This window comes from Pinus tabuliformis, chromosome 2_1, assembly GCF_031772625.1.
Source record: "Pinus tabuliformis cultivar Carrire ecotype Pingquan chromosome 2_1, CPIR1, whole genome shotgun sequence".
Classification (NCBI taxonomy): Eukaryota; Viridiplantae; Streptophyta; class Pinopsida; order Pinales; family Pinaceae; genus Pinus; species Pinus tabuliformis.
In genome coordinates, this window is record NC_142299.1 from 43,660,293 (window position 1) to 43,674,982 (window position 14,690).

Genomic DNA, 14,690 nt, shown 5'->3' on the forward strand with positions numbered 1-14,690 from the left:
AATTCCGCTCATTCCGTTGTATCTGCTCTGCATGGTAAGCTTCAGTCTCAACCAGGGACAGGCCCGACCACATCTTTCCAAGCATAGGACGCACATTTTTCCGAGCATCTGGCGGGACCGACGACGGGCATCTTTATCTCGATCGCTGATTCCCTGAATATTTGGCTAACCGACGGACAGTGGCTCGGTCAAAAATTTGACCGAGCCAGTGTCCTTCCGATTGCGGAATATTCGGGAATGGTAATCGAGATAAGCTCAGAGACCGAGGATGAGTCGTCGTAATCCCACCAAATAATAAATAGATGATTCTGCTATTCTTGCACTAATAAGAACTTCCTTGTGATTAGAAGTAACCAAAATCAAACTCCTGGGGTGAAGGACAGACTTAATTGGCAAGAACGCATGGAGTTGATCCAAATGATCAACATCATCTAATACTATCAGAGCGTGACAATAGCAGAGATTCCTTTTGAGTATCCCTACACCTTCTCCACACTCCCCAATTTTGATATCATCTATATGTTTCAAGTCCTTAATGAGTTGAGTCTGCAAAGAATTTAGAGACATTCTTTCTGCACTTTCTTTCACATCATATAGAAAGGAGGTTCCATCGTAATCTGAACTCTTAAGGTTCAAAAATGCATTAGCCATCGTAATTTTTCCAACTCTGCTCACACCCACAATTCCCACGATGTTGGCGGCCTCCACACGCCCCTTGTGCTGTGACCGCACAAGCTTTTCAATTTCCTCAATTTTCTGACCCCACCCAGTTTCATATTTTGCTGCATCCAACCGTGTTTTTGGAACTGCTTTCAGCAGACTTTGAAGAACCTTATCCCATAACTCCTTATATCCACTGCATATTAATTATTCAGAAAGGAAAATCAGTATTGACAAAAGCTTAACTAAATTTCCATATAGCTATCAATCCAACAAAAAAAATAACAGGGATTGGGAATGTGGGAGATCCTCATTGATTCCACGAGTCGAGCTGGAAGCCGCTTACACCTGCAACATGATTCAGCGCCTCTCCAATTCTGAATAGTTTGCTGATTCTGTTTATGTTTGCGCAGGGCATCAGCATACCCTCCCTCTTTGTCTTTTCCTGTCCACCGGAGCTCACATGGGTCTACTTTGTAAAGTACATGAAGAATGGTAACCCCTGAGTTCGCTATGATGACCAGCTCATCCAAACACCGTTTTGATTGCACATAGTTGGGAGAGAAGATGGCTACGTGGCCGCAAGCGTCATGAATAGCAGTTTCTCTACAAGGTCTCGGATAACGAAAGGCCTTACAGCGGCTATGCAACAAGAAAATGAGAAAATAAAGGCAGAATACAAGGATAGAGTGGCCAAGTATGGGCACATTTGAGAAATTATTGATCAAAGATTGAACAATCAGCTCCATAGCTCTATATATTTAGTTGGGTTTTTTTTGAACCCAAAGTATCATTATAAATCTTTGGAGGAAGAATCTTTGACTCGGAGGTTAGAGATGGATTGATTGACTGCATTGATCGCATGGTCCCTAAGGAGAGGGACCAATTGGAGATACACAGACACAACACTTGTTTCAGTAGAGCCATAGGTACCTTTGGTAATACCCTGGCAGGGATTGCAACGAAAGCAGATGAGCCAGGTAAACAAGCAATTTCAATTTTTAAATTCTCATCTTGTTAAATTGTTTATAATTTGAAAGTTGGATATAATTTGTTGAGCTAACTCATTACACAACTATGTTTTTTGCGGCACAATGGTAGGAGGCATTTGGTAGCCATTGTCCTCAATTGCAGAAGTTTGCAATCTGTATTTTGAGTCAAACTTGCAGCGCTATTGGGTGTGAGCACAATTGGTATGTCTATGAGAGGATTCACACAAAGAAGAGAAACCATTTGGAACAGAAATAGTTAAATGATCTAATCTATGTCTAATACAACATCGGACTAAGACGCAACCAATTGTTGAATAAAAGACCTAATACAAATCCCATTGTGTTGGAAGATATTGATTTGTTGTAGCAGCTACAACCACCCTTCAAAATTTTGCCTATGCTTTGTTTTGGAGCCCCCTACTAAAATCCCAACGACTTATCTTACGCTGACCTAGGTACTTGTGCTTTCAATGAGTTTTATATTTTGCTTCGTAGCTTGTGTTTGCTTACATGCTTTGTTGTCTAACCATAAGATGACCTCTTGACTTGGTTGCAATCTAGTTCTAGACTTACCTTAGTGAAATGCACAATCCTAGAGGGAACCCAACCTTGCTCTCGGGAAATGCGTAGTTCATCATTTAGTCATCGGGAAGTCATAGGGAAATTGAAACATTGTTATGAGTAGTCGAAGCATAACGCTGAGCCTAAGCAAGATTGGAAAGGAAATGACAAATCTAAAGGAAAGTGGCCACCGAAGCAAGTAATACTTCACGATGTAGGAGAGAGAGAATGTGGTCTCTTATAAGAAGCTTAATGAAATATAGAAGGGACGTGGACCTCGACCTAGAGAAATGCATAATAGAGGTAGTGGCAGAGAGCCTTTGCAGTGTTGGATTTATGGAAAAGATCATCATAAGAAGGATTGTTTGTTGTATGAGGGTGGCAGGCATCAGACCTACAATGCTCAGGAGGCACAGACAGTTGGTGATGTGGGTCAAAATATCCCTCAGATATATGCAACATTGGATAATAGGCATGTTGATCATCAAGCATCTATTATCGAGATGGAAGTGCATGTAGTGTTTTGGTTGGTGCAGTTGGCTACAGGTACCAAGAAAAGAGTTCATCATTAGGTGAGATATTTTGCATTTGAGCCGAATGGTATGTTTACTTCAGCACACCTAAATGTGCTTCCATTGGGATCATATAGTATGTTGTTGGATATGGATTGGTTGTATACTCATAAGACCATGGTAGATTTTTACGAGAAGGTTATTAAATGCTTAGATGATGATGGAGAAAGAAGAATTTTGTAGGGAAATAAGAAGCCTACATAAGTGATAATTGTTACACCTATGCAGAAAAAACACAGTTGCAGGAAAGGGTGTGTATTGTTTGTAATGCATGTTTCCAATGAAAAAGGTGAGGATGTGTAGGATGCAAAAGTCTTGAAGAGGTATTTGGTTTTGTAGCAGTTTCAAGATGTATTTCCCGTGAATATTTCAGAGTTCCCACCTCATAGGGATGTGGATTTCTCTGCTGAGTTAGTACTAGGAGCAACATTGGCATCAAAGACACTATACAGGATGATCACTCTAGATTTGGTGGAATTGAAGGTGCAGCTGCAGGAAATGCTTGACAAGGGATACATAAGGCTGAGTGTATCACCTTGGCGTGCACCAATGTTATTTTTAAAGAATAATGATGGTACTCTCAGGTTGTGTATTGATTACAGAAAACTAAACAAGGTGACCATAAAGAACATGAATCCAATGCCAATGATTGATGACTTGTTTGATCAGTTGAAGGGATCAGTAGTGTTCTTGAAGATTGATCTAAGATCAGGATATCATTAAGTACACATCAAAGAAGAAGACATCTATAAAACTAAATTATGTACCAAGTATGGGCATTATGAGTTTGTTGTGGTTCCTTTTGGTTTGACTAATGCTCCAGCTACTTTCATTTGCTTGATGAATAGTGTATTGCATCCTTATCTTCACAAGTTTGTGATCATGTTCATTGATGATATATTGATATATTCTAAGAATGAGGAAGAGCATGCAAAATACTTAACAACAATGTTAGTATTGTTGAGAAAAAACAATTGTATGTCAAGCTCAACAAGTGTAGTTTCTTTTAAACAAAAGTTCATTATTTGGGGCATGTTGTTTCTAAGGAAGGTATAACAGTGGACTTAGAAAAAATAAAATTTATCATGGAATGGGAAGCTCCTAGGAATGTGGAATAATTAAAAAAGGGATGGGTCAGGCCCGTGGGACCTACCTTCTCCAATGACACAACATCTTCAATATTAAAGCCCAAATGGGCTGGTCCTTTCAACGGCCGAAATATATATTGAATAGGAGGCCGACGCATATCGAACCCGCGCCGGCCACATGGGCCAGCGCGTCTCCATGTGGCGGCCCCATACCATATTAAACCAACACTCAACCACATAACAAATGTGCCTCATGTATGTGAACATTGCCGGTGTTTATTTTAACCGCCCACAAAAAATTAACAACACGCAAATTTGGTAGGGGCAGGATTTGATCCCCCGACCTCTCTGCGTCCAGAGCTCCACCCTAACCAAAGAGTCAAGGTGGGGCGCTTTGTAAACTTTTCTAACCTTCAACCTTAAAAACATGCCTTTCTCATTTGCATGGGGGAGCATCAAGGCGGATTGGAGGAATTAAGAGGCCAATGGAGCCATGAGCGAGTGCGAAACCCGGATTGCGGAAATTTGAGAAGTGGAGAACCATGACGCAGTTCCAGGAGGTAGATTGATTGCACGTTTTTCGAGGCAAAGATTTTTTTTGCAGAGAATATTTCTTGATGCCTGAAATATTCCCTAGGGAGGTAAATTTTCATTTTGTCAGAATGATATGAAGTTTACAGTAATTTTAACCATAATTTCACAGGGAATGCGATGGTGAAATCAAAATCACCATCTGAGCATCAAATTTTCAGATTCCCAACAAAGCAGAATATTTGGAGAATCTTGAGGGAATCTTCTAGATTCCTTGGAGGCTGAAAATTGACAGAGTTAGAATGCATTCAAGTTTACACTCAAAAGTCTCAGAATATCACAAGGATCATGATGGAGAGATCAGATTTATGATCTGAGTTGCAGATATCCAGTCAGCCCAAAGAACAGAATCATGGTGAATCTAAAAGATTCCTATAGGCCCAGATTTTGACGGTGTTAGAATTCGATAAATGGATAGTCAATTTTACAACTCTCAACAACAAAAATTCAGTGGTGCAGTCAGTTTCTGCAACTTAGCCTTCCATTTTTCGGCCAATTTCAGAGGTGAAGGTACATGAATGAGTCATGTCATGTTTTCCTTCATAATTGCTGAGGTGATGTATCTTGTTCGAGATTCCTGTTTGATGTTACGTTGCGGGATCATTATTTCCACCTTATGTGAGATGTATTTAGCTTTTATTGCTATGTATTGTTGTTGAGATCCCTATGTAACTATGTTGAAGGGATACTCATTTCCACATTGGGTGAGATCATGTTAAGTTGTCATGCTAAGAGGAAACCTTCTTGAGTTAGAATTCTTTTAAGCGGAACGTCTCATGGAGAGATAAGCCACTCCTGTTTGAGGGTGTATGTCCTTTCTATAACAAAGAGTCTTCCATGTACATCATCATCATTTCCAATAGTATATGAAGAGACCTCCACCATCTTGACACCATGCCTAGAGAGGTAGTCCACACTGGCTGAACTACGTTATCAAATGTGTCTTGTTCATGATTTTCTGATCATTGTCATGTTTCCTCTTTCTTAAGTATGCATATGTGTTCTTTTATGCTATTTTAAATGCAATTCTAACAACATCATTGAAGTAAAAGATCTTGGATGATTCTGGTAGTTGAAGGAACTCGGATCAATGATTAAGCTTTGGATTGGTAGAAGATTTTGGATCTGGGTGAGGTGGTCTCAAGAAAATTCCCAAGAGTTGGGGGTGGAGATGGTTTTCTCCGGGAAGCCCTCGACAGGTGGGTGGAGATAGAAAAATTCCTCAAGATATAGTGAAGATATTCTGAGGCATCCAAGCTTGTTTTGGCTTTGTGATCTCTTGATTGGTTTTGGCAATATCATGGTAGCCTGAGGGTGTAGGTGGTTTAATCTTTGGGAAGCCCTAGTTGTATATGTCTTGGTTTAACCCATGAGATCCCACATTCATGTTTGGAATATGGCATGGGGGTGATTGACTGAAAGAAATAAATGGTTCAACCCAATCTACGTTTAGGTGGTACATGGAAGTCCCTCACTTGGTTGGATTTGCATATGTATTTAAGGGCTATTTTCATAATGTGATTAATGAACACTTGTACTTGTTATTATGATGACTTTATGGAAAACGTTGTAGCATCCATTGTATTTTTACTTTAATTTTCAGTTTTAGCACAAAAATGAAAAGAAAAGAAAATATTATGTTTTAACGGATATAAAAGAAAATGTAGAAATCCGAAAGAAATGTTTTATTTTATATTATTGATGGCTCTTTAACGTGAGAAATCCAGGAGAAGATCTAAGCCATTCGATCAGCAGGTAGCAGATCAAACGGTAATCGCGCAGTTAACAAGCGCGAGGGTTAATTCAAAATCGAATGCGATAAATTATAAAATGCAGTTAAAACCTCATTTAATCAGGGCCATCTGCTTGAAGTTAACAGATTAGATGGATATCGCGCCGAAAGGTGAATGGGTTTTATTTTAAATTTCGGACCCGAGAAATATTTTAACGGCATTTTAGTTTCCTATCGGGTCTATGGGGAAGTCAAAGGCTTGTGGAAAAGGTGGACGCAATAAGGTTTTGTTCAATAGGCTTAAAGTCTCGTTGAGTTCTGAAGGATCAGACCATCCACTGATGAAAGATTAGATGGTGACCGCGCTCAAATGTGCGCGTGGGTTAAAAACTCAAGTGGACCTAATATGTAATGAATTTGGGCTTAATTCCTTTGGTTTCTTGCGATGGTGATTGGTTGGGTTTCCTTGCGTTTTGGCCAATCACAACACTTTCGATATGTAGGTGGGCCCATAACCCACAAGTCCACACATGGAGTTCTTGTAAATTTGCAGTCTGCTGTGTTAAAATAGTCTAACTGTCATCATGACATCTACAAGGTTATAGCTTGCAGAATAACACTCAGACCACATACTCAAGCCACAGATTCCAACAGCGAATAGCCATCACCTTCTAATTTCTGTTACCTCTCGTTATTTTGTTTTCTTGAGGAGAATGATGTGTCTTTTACCCTCCATTGTAATATTTTGTAATAACTTTTACTTTCAACAGTTAGGAGATAGTTAAGCAGTTTGACAGTTTTGGTGATTACCAATTGTCTCATAATGTATAAAAAGAGGAAATTTTATAGAGAAAGGGTTCAAATTTGGAAGAACCTAGAGACCAGGCTACTGTATTTTTGATAAACTGTTGATTAATGAAAGAATCAGAGTTTTTCCACACATTGTTGGGTATGATTTTGTGACTTCTCTCTTATGTGTCATCATATGTCTTCTTTTCTTTAAGTATAGTAATGAAGCTGCAGGTCTTTGTTTACTTATGTGAATGAAGTTGAAATTCCTTAAAAGAGCGCTCCTATACTTAAAACCCTTACTTATACATTTCTTCTAAGTTACAGATAATAGTTTCTGTGTAAAGCAGCATATTGTCTCTAACTTCCCAAAGTGTTACAGATAATAGTTTCTATGTAAAACAAAATATTGTCTCTAACTTCTCAAAGCATTCTCCACTCAGCATTCATATTCAACAATCAAATGGCATTTTGAGAATTTCATATCACCTAAGTATTAAGCGTTAAGAACCGGGTCTTTCAGGTCCTTCACTTGAATATACATCATACAAATAAGTGACAGTAATAATAAACATTAATTTCTTAAGCACAATTTCTACACAGCCAAGAAATTGGTTTCTTATGGGACAACATTAATTGGCGTCGTTGCTGGGGAGAGACACAAGAACACTTTTCCCTGGGTTTTTAATATTTTCCCCTAGTTGTTCAATGAGGAGGAAATATTGGGTTGTATTGAACAGAAAGCAATAACTCTGGCTCCAAAGAGGCCCCATACAAGGTCAAATACCTCACAGCAAAAAGTTCAAGCCCTTTCAGACCTTGAGAGGCTAGTTTCTAAGAGGGTTGAAATGCCTAAAACTCCAATTACACCAAGTCCTACACTGTCTGCACCTGGTAGCAATTCAACTCATTTTTCATCCAAACATTCATCTTTTATTGACTACGAGTCACCTTTTACATCTACTTCATTTCAAGAACCCGACTGTCAAGAACAATCTTTAGAGTTTGTTTCTTTCTCAGTATCTGCTATGGTTATTCAACATGAACCTATAACTACATTGCCACCTTCTCATACTCCATTTACTCCTCAGATAGTTTCTACACCTGCTAGTACTCAAGGTTCAGTAAGTTCAGGAGCAAACATGGCAGCACCTGCATTTTTGTTGAATAGGCATGCACCTATTCAATTGCCACAACAGTTGAAGCAAATGCCTCAAGAATACTTGAAGATTATTCCTCGTTTCTTAGGGGAGGATGAACAAACATTAGAGAAGAATCTAGCAATGTTTTGCAATTTTGCAGAAAATCTCAATGTTGAACACTTGGATATTGTTTTAAGATTTTTTTGCAATCCTTGAATGGAGAAGCAAGGAAATGGTTTAAATGGCTTCATAATAACTCTATTCCTACATGGGAAGAGATGGAGCGCCTGTTCACCCAGAGATGGGGAGAGAAAAGAGACCATGGATATGCACTCATAGAGTTTAATGCTATTAAGAAGAAATCTGATGAAAGTGTTGTTGAGTTCATCAGAAGGTTCAATAAACTGTACAATAGTCTTCCAATGGAGATTAAGCACCCTCCTGTTGGTGCAAAAATAACTTTTGCAGGGGCTTTTGAATCATATTTTGGATTCACATTGAGGAAGAGAAGATATTCAACCCTTGATTAGATCCAAACTGATGCCTTAGAGATAGAAGCAAATCTGGTGGCTGCAGGTAAAGCACTAGAGACACAACCTATCCAAGATAAGGGAAAGGCTAAAGTGGAATCCTCTCAAAGTTAAACATTAGAGGATATGAGTAATGTAATTAAAACTTTGTCTAATAAGTTGATTAAATTAGAGTTGGAGAGTAAGAATTCTCAGAGGCAAGCACAACAGAACATAAACTTTAATCTTCAGTATAGAAGACAACCTCAGCAAATTTTGCAGAAGGAGAGAAAAGATCAAGATCAGGTTCAAGCACCACTTTACTTAGAGGTAGATCCTGATGAAGTACGAGAGCATTCCAGGGACCATGATGATCATATTTCTACATTGTGTGCAGTAGATGAAGATGAACTAGGTGTTTAGGGAGAAGAATATGAATATACTGAAACAGATGTTATTTATGATGAGAATGAAATTGATGAGTATTGATTTTATGCAGGAAAAATTACATAAGAAATATGACTTCAGATCAAGGAAAAGATCAAGAGTTCAAGAAAATGAAGGTGAGCAGCAAGTTTCAGCTCCCCTACAAAAGGTGACTCCACAAGAACCAGAGCCTGCAGAACAATTAAATAAAGGAAAGCAACATCAGAATACAAATAGCAAGACTCAAATACTTCAAGGTGGGTCTTCTCAAGACAAAAGTGATAAGATTCCTTTAGAAAAACTTGTTTCCATTCCACAAGAGCTCTCAGTGATGAAGAGGAGTGAAGATGAAAATGAAAGGACTACTAAACAGGTTCATGTGTTTAGTCTCACTAAAGAATTAGAAAAAATCAAAATTCAGGTGCCCATCATAGAGTTAGTCAAAAGACTAGTTTATCAAAGAGAAATTGTTGACTTTATCATTCTATCTCAGAATGTGAATATAAATGACACTGTGAATCTACAAGAAGATAAACCAGTAGTGGTTTTTGGTATGCATGTGGAGGAGGTAGATTCTTCAACACCTCCTTTCTACATTTCTTTATTGATTCATGATTTCCTCTTGCATAATTGTATGTTTGATTCAGGAGATTCACATAACCTTATGCCACTATCAGTGATGAAACAACTAAACCTATAAGTTACTAAACCTTACAGAGACCTGTATTCTTTTGATTCAAATAAAGTCAAGTGTCTGGGGGTCATTAAAGATATGGTGGTGTCACTAGCCCAGATCCCATCTAGAAGTTTGGTAATGGATGTAGTGGTAGAAGATATCCTTGCTAGGTTTGGAATGTTGCTATCTAGGTCATGGGGGGCTAAATTGGGTGGTGTTTTGAAACTAGATTTTACTTATGCTGTCATACCAATTTTTGGTGGAGAAGAAAGGAGGTTGTACAGAGAAACAAGATTTGTAAAAACAATCACAAAAAATGGAGCAAGTAATTCACCTATATATAGCCGAGAGAAAGATGAATTTTCTTGCTTCGTGCTACATGACAATGTAGAGTTGGCTGAAGATAACTAGAGGCAACTTACTTCAACTAGTGTAAATACAAAGCTGCAAAACAGAATGGGTGTGGAAGTGCTTCTTTGATGGAGCCTATTCTAAAGAAGGAATAGGTGTTGGTTTCCTTCTAATTACACCTAGAGGTAATATGATCCATTTTTATTTTAAATTGGAGTTCGAAGCAACTAACAATGTGGCAGAATATGAATCCTTGATCATTGCTCTGCAAATAGCAAAACAAATGGGAGTCCAGTCAATTTCTGTTTTTTGGAGATTCAGAGTTGATTATAAAGAAAATAAAGAACCATTGTCAAACAAAACACCCTAGGCTTAGGGCATACAGAAATGAAGTGTGGGATTTGGTTGAGAAATTCTTTGAGCCTTTCAATATACAATTCATTCCAAGAGATAGAAACAGATTAGCAGATTCTTTGGCTATGGCTGCTAGTACTTTTAGGCCTCCTATGAATCCAAAGCTAAGATATGAGGCTGAAATGAGGCACATGCCTTCTGTTCCGGATAATATAAAACACTGGCAGATTTTTGAGGATGATCAGCAGATTAAGGAATTCTTGGCTATGATTGAATATTTTCAGGGCACAGAGATTGATCAAGATCAAGATGAAACAACAGAAGGTGCAGAAGTAAGTGGTTTGAGAAATTCTATAGTTAATCAAAAAAACATTTAATTGAAAGATAATATTCTGCCAAGGGGGCTTGTCCCTCTTGAAAGACTTTTTAACTCCAATGATGTAGATGTCAGTTCAGAGAAAATTCCACAGGATGAGCAGATTCAAGATCACAATATTTGAAACCAAGAGGAGCCCAGGTTAGTCAAATTATTTAATGGATTTCCACTTAATTATAAGGAGAGATATATTAAGCTTTTCAAGGACTATATTGATGTTTTTGCTTGGTCCTATGAGGATCTCAAAACATATGATGTAAGTATTATTCAGCACAAAATTCCCTTGAAAGAGGGGATTAAACCATTTAAGAAGAAACTCATGCAGATAAACCATCTGCTTTTACCATTGATTGAGAAATAAGTCAAAAAGCTGCTTGATGCCAAGATAATAGTTCCACTTAGGTACTCTAACTGGGTGGCCAATTTAGTGCCTGTAAGGAATAAAAATGGAGAAATAAGGCTATGTGTGGACTTTAGAAATCTCAATAGAGCTTCCTTAAAAGATAACTATCCGTTACCTAAAATGGATCATGTGTTACAGAAGGTAACAGGATCATTTAGAATGTCAATGCTGGATGGGTTCTCTGGGTATAACCAGGTGGCTGTTGATAAAGAAGATCAGAAAAAGACTGCATTCACAACTCCTTGGGGAACCTTTATGTATGCTTGAATGCCTTTTGGGTTGATCAATGCAGCTGCAACATTTCAGAGGGCAATGGACATTGCATTTGTGGGAGATAAGTCTGTAGTGATATACTTGGATGACATCATTGTTTTCTCTAAATCTGATGAGGAGCATTTGGACCATCTTAAAAAGACTTTTGAGAAATGTAGAAGATTTGGGCTTTCCTTGAATCCTAAGAAGTCTATTTTTTCTCTGGAGGAGGGCAAACTGTTGGGGCACATTGTTTCTAGAGATGGAGTGAAGATAGATCCAGCAAGGGTGCAAGATGTGCAGAAAATACCCCTGCGCAGGAGTAAGAAAGATATTCAAAAATTTCTGGGAAAAATAAACTTTTTAAGGAGGTTTGTGTCCAATTATGCTGAAATTGTAAAATAAATTACTAATATGTTGAAGAAGGAGAATGAAGTGCATTGGACCAAGGAAGCTAGAGAGTCATTCTCCGGGATTAAAGAATCATTACAAGAAGCTCCAGTTCTAATTAGCCCTGACTATCAAAAGCCTTTTCAAGTTTTTTTCATTTGCATCACCTAATTCAATAGTTGTTGTTTTGTTACAGAAAAATGATAAAGAAAAGGAGCAGCCAGTTGCTTTCTTTAGAAAGATTCTCAGAGATGTTGAACTAAAGTACAATATTCTTGAAAAATAGGTATATGCTTTGGTAAAAGCCCTAAAGGCCTTCAAGACTTATGTGTTGCAGTCACAGATTATTGCTTATGTGCCAAATATTGTAGTAAAGGATGTCTTAGTCCAGAGTGATGTGGAAGGCAAAAGAGGAAAATGGATAGCAAATATCCAAGAGTATGACTTGGACATAAAGTCCACAAAGCTGGTGAAAGGGCAGGGATTGGCAAAGATGTTGATAGAGTCAAATTTTCAGGCATTGGGAATCAATTTTCTAACATCTACAACTGAGGAGATAATTGAAGACGGTGAAGGAAAATCAAATCCAGGTATGAAGATCATGTATAAGTTTTTATGTTCAGAATGGTACAAGCACATAGTCCATTATTTATGTTTTCTCTCTTGTTCTCAATCTTTGGATAGAACAAAATATAGAGCATTAAAGATCAAAGCACAACCATATGTGATTGTTGAGGGAAGATTGTATTGGAAGGATCCTGTGGGAATTTTATTGTTATGTTTAATAGAGGATGAATTTACAGAGACCATTAAAGATTATCATGAGAATTTATGTGGTGGACATTATAGTTGGAAGGCTACTGCACATAAAATCCTCCAGGCAAGGTTTTATTGGCCTACTCTATTTGGCGATACATATAAGTTTGTCAGAAGCTGTAAGAAGTGTTCGCTTTTTGCTGAGAAGAAGAGGCTAGCTCCCTTGCCTTTGATCCCAGTCTTCATAGAAGAACCATTCAAACAATGGGGACTAGATTTTGTTGGAGAAATTAACCCACCTTCAAGTGAACGACACAAGTTGGTTCTTAAAGCTACTGATTATTTCACCAAGTGGGTAGAAGTTATTACTACTAAAAGGGAAAATGACCAGGTGGTGATGAAGTTCTTAGAGGAAAATATTTTCAGTAGATTTGGATGCCCTATCAAAATCATAATAGACAATGCTCAAGTCTTCAGTTCAAGTATGTTCGTTGCTTTTTGTCAAAAGTATAACGTTATTTTATCTCATTCAACAGCTTATCATCCACAGGGAAATGGATTGGCTGAATTCACTAACAAAACATTGATGAAGATCCTTAAGAAAACTATTGCAGAGAATTAGAAAGGTTGGGATTCTAAATTAAAGTTTGCTCTATGGGCTGTTAGAGTGACTACAAGAAGGTCTACAAGCAAATCACCTTTTGAGTTAGTGTATGGGACTCAAGCTCTATTCCCAAGTCAGCTTGTGAAGCCTGTGATTGCAATGATTCAAGAGGCAAAATAAAAACCCAATGCTCTGATAAGAAGGATGCATAAGGTAGTGGAGATGAGTGAAAGTGGGGATAAGGTAAGAGATAATTTGATTATGTATCAATCAAATATGAAGGGTATTTTTGACAGAAAAGGCAGAGAGATTGATTTTAAAGTTGGAGACTTGGTATTAAGGTGGGATACTAGAAGAGAAGATAAGGGAAAACATGGGAAGTTTGATCCTCTCTAGTATGGCCCATTCAAAATTATTGAAGCAAGGGCAAATAATACATTCTTCTTGGAGAATCTTGATGGTGAATATTTATAGTTACCTGTCAATGGGCAGTACCTCAAACATTACTTCCATTTCTGAAGCACAAGGATCCTATCATTGTAGATACTAGAGTGAATTCATTGTACAAATTCCATAGAATTTAAATTGGCTAAGCAATATGTGACTCCATGCCTGAGGTGAAGGCATTGATCTGTGGTTCTTAGTGCTTCTGTGGCAAAAGCACTATCCCCAGGTGGAGCCAGATGTTGTAGCATCCATTGTCATTTTACTTTAATTTTCAGTTTTAACGCAAAAATGAAAAGAAAATAAAATATTATGTTTTAACGGATATAAAAGAAAATGTAGAAATCCGAAAGAAATGTTTTATTTTATATTATTGATGGCTCTTTAACGTGAGAAATCTAGGAGAAGGTCTGAGCTGTCCGATCAGCAGGCAGCAGATCAAACAGTAATTGTGTGGTTAACAAGTGCGAGGGTTAATTCAAAATCGGACATGATAAATTATAAAATGGAGTTAAAAACTCAGTTAATCAGGGTCGTCCTCTTGAAGGAAACAGATCCGATGGATATCGTGCCGAAAAGTGAACGGGTTTTATTTTAAATTTCAAACCCGAGAAATATTTTAACTGCATTTTAGTTTTCCATCGGGTCCATGGGGAAGTCAAAGGGTTGTGGACAAAGCGGACACAATAAGGTTTTGTTGAACAAGCTTAAAGTCTCATTGAGTTCTGAAGGATCGGACCGTCCATTGAATGAAGGATCAGACGGTGATCGCGCTCAAATGTGTGTGTGGGTTAACAGCTCAGGTGGACCCGATATGTAATGAATTGTGGCTTAATTCCTTCGGTTTCCAGTGATGATGATTGGTCGGGTTTCCTTGCGTTTTGGCCAATCACAACACTTTCGATATGTATGTGGGCCCATAAACCACAAGTCCACACACGGAGTTCTTGTAAAGTTGCAGTCTGTTGTGTTAAAATAGTCTAACTGTCATCAGGACATCTACAGGGTTACAACTTGTAGAA

General features: G+C 38.0%; 1 protein-coding gene across 1 annotated transcript; it reads right to left on the reverse strand.

Annotated features, from left to right (window-relative positions):
* Positions 1-255: 255 nt before the first annotated feature.
* Positions 256-1,409, reverse strand: LOC149198690 (disease resistance protein RPV1-like). The gene is made up of 2 exons (XM_089400338.1): positions 1,009-1,409; positions 256-856 (listed from the first exon to the last, which is right to left on the reverse strand). Exons 1-2 carry the CDS (start codon positions 1,407-1,409, stop codon positions 256-258), a joined length of 1,002 nt encoding a protein of 333 aa, XP_089256464.1.
* Between the last annotated feature and the right edge of the window lie 13,281 nt (positions 1,410-14,690).

Bases quoted from the DNA above. Each gene is read 5' to 3' on its own strand.
- LOC149198690 (XM_089400338.1), bottom strand. From the start codon at position 1,409: ATGGAGCTGATTGTTCAATCTTTGATCAATAATTTCTCAAATGTGCCC. The intron at 857-1,008 runs GTGTAAGCGGCT...ATTAATATGCAG, and splicing joins GGCGCTGAATCATGTTGCAG to TGGATATAAGGAGTTATGGG.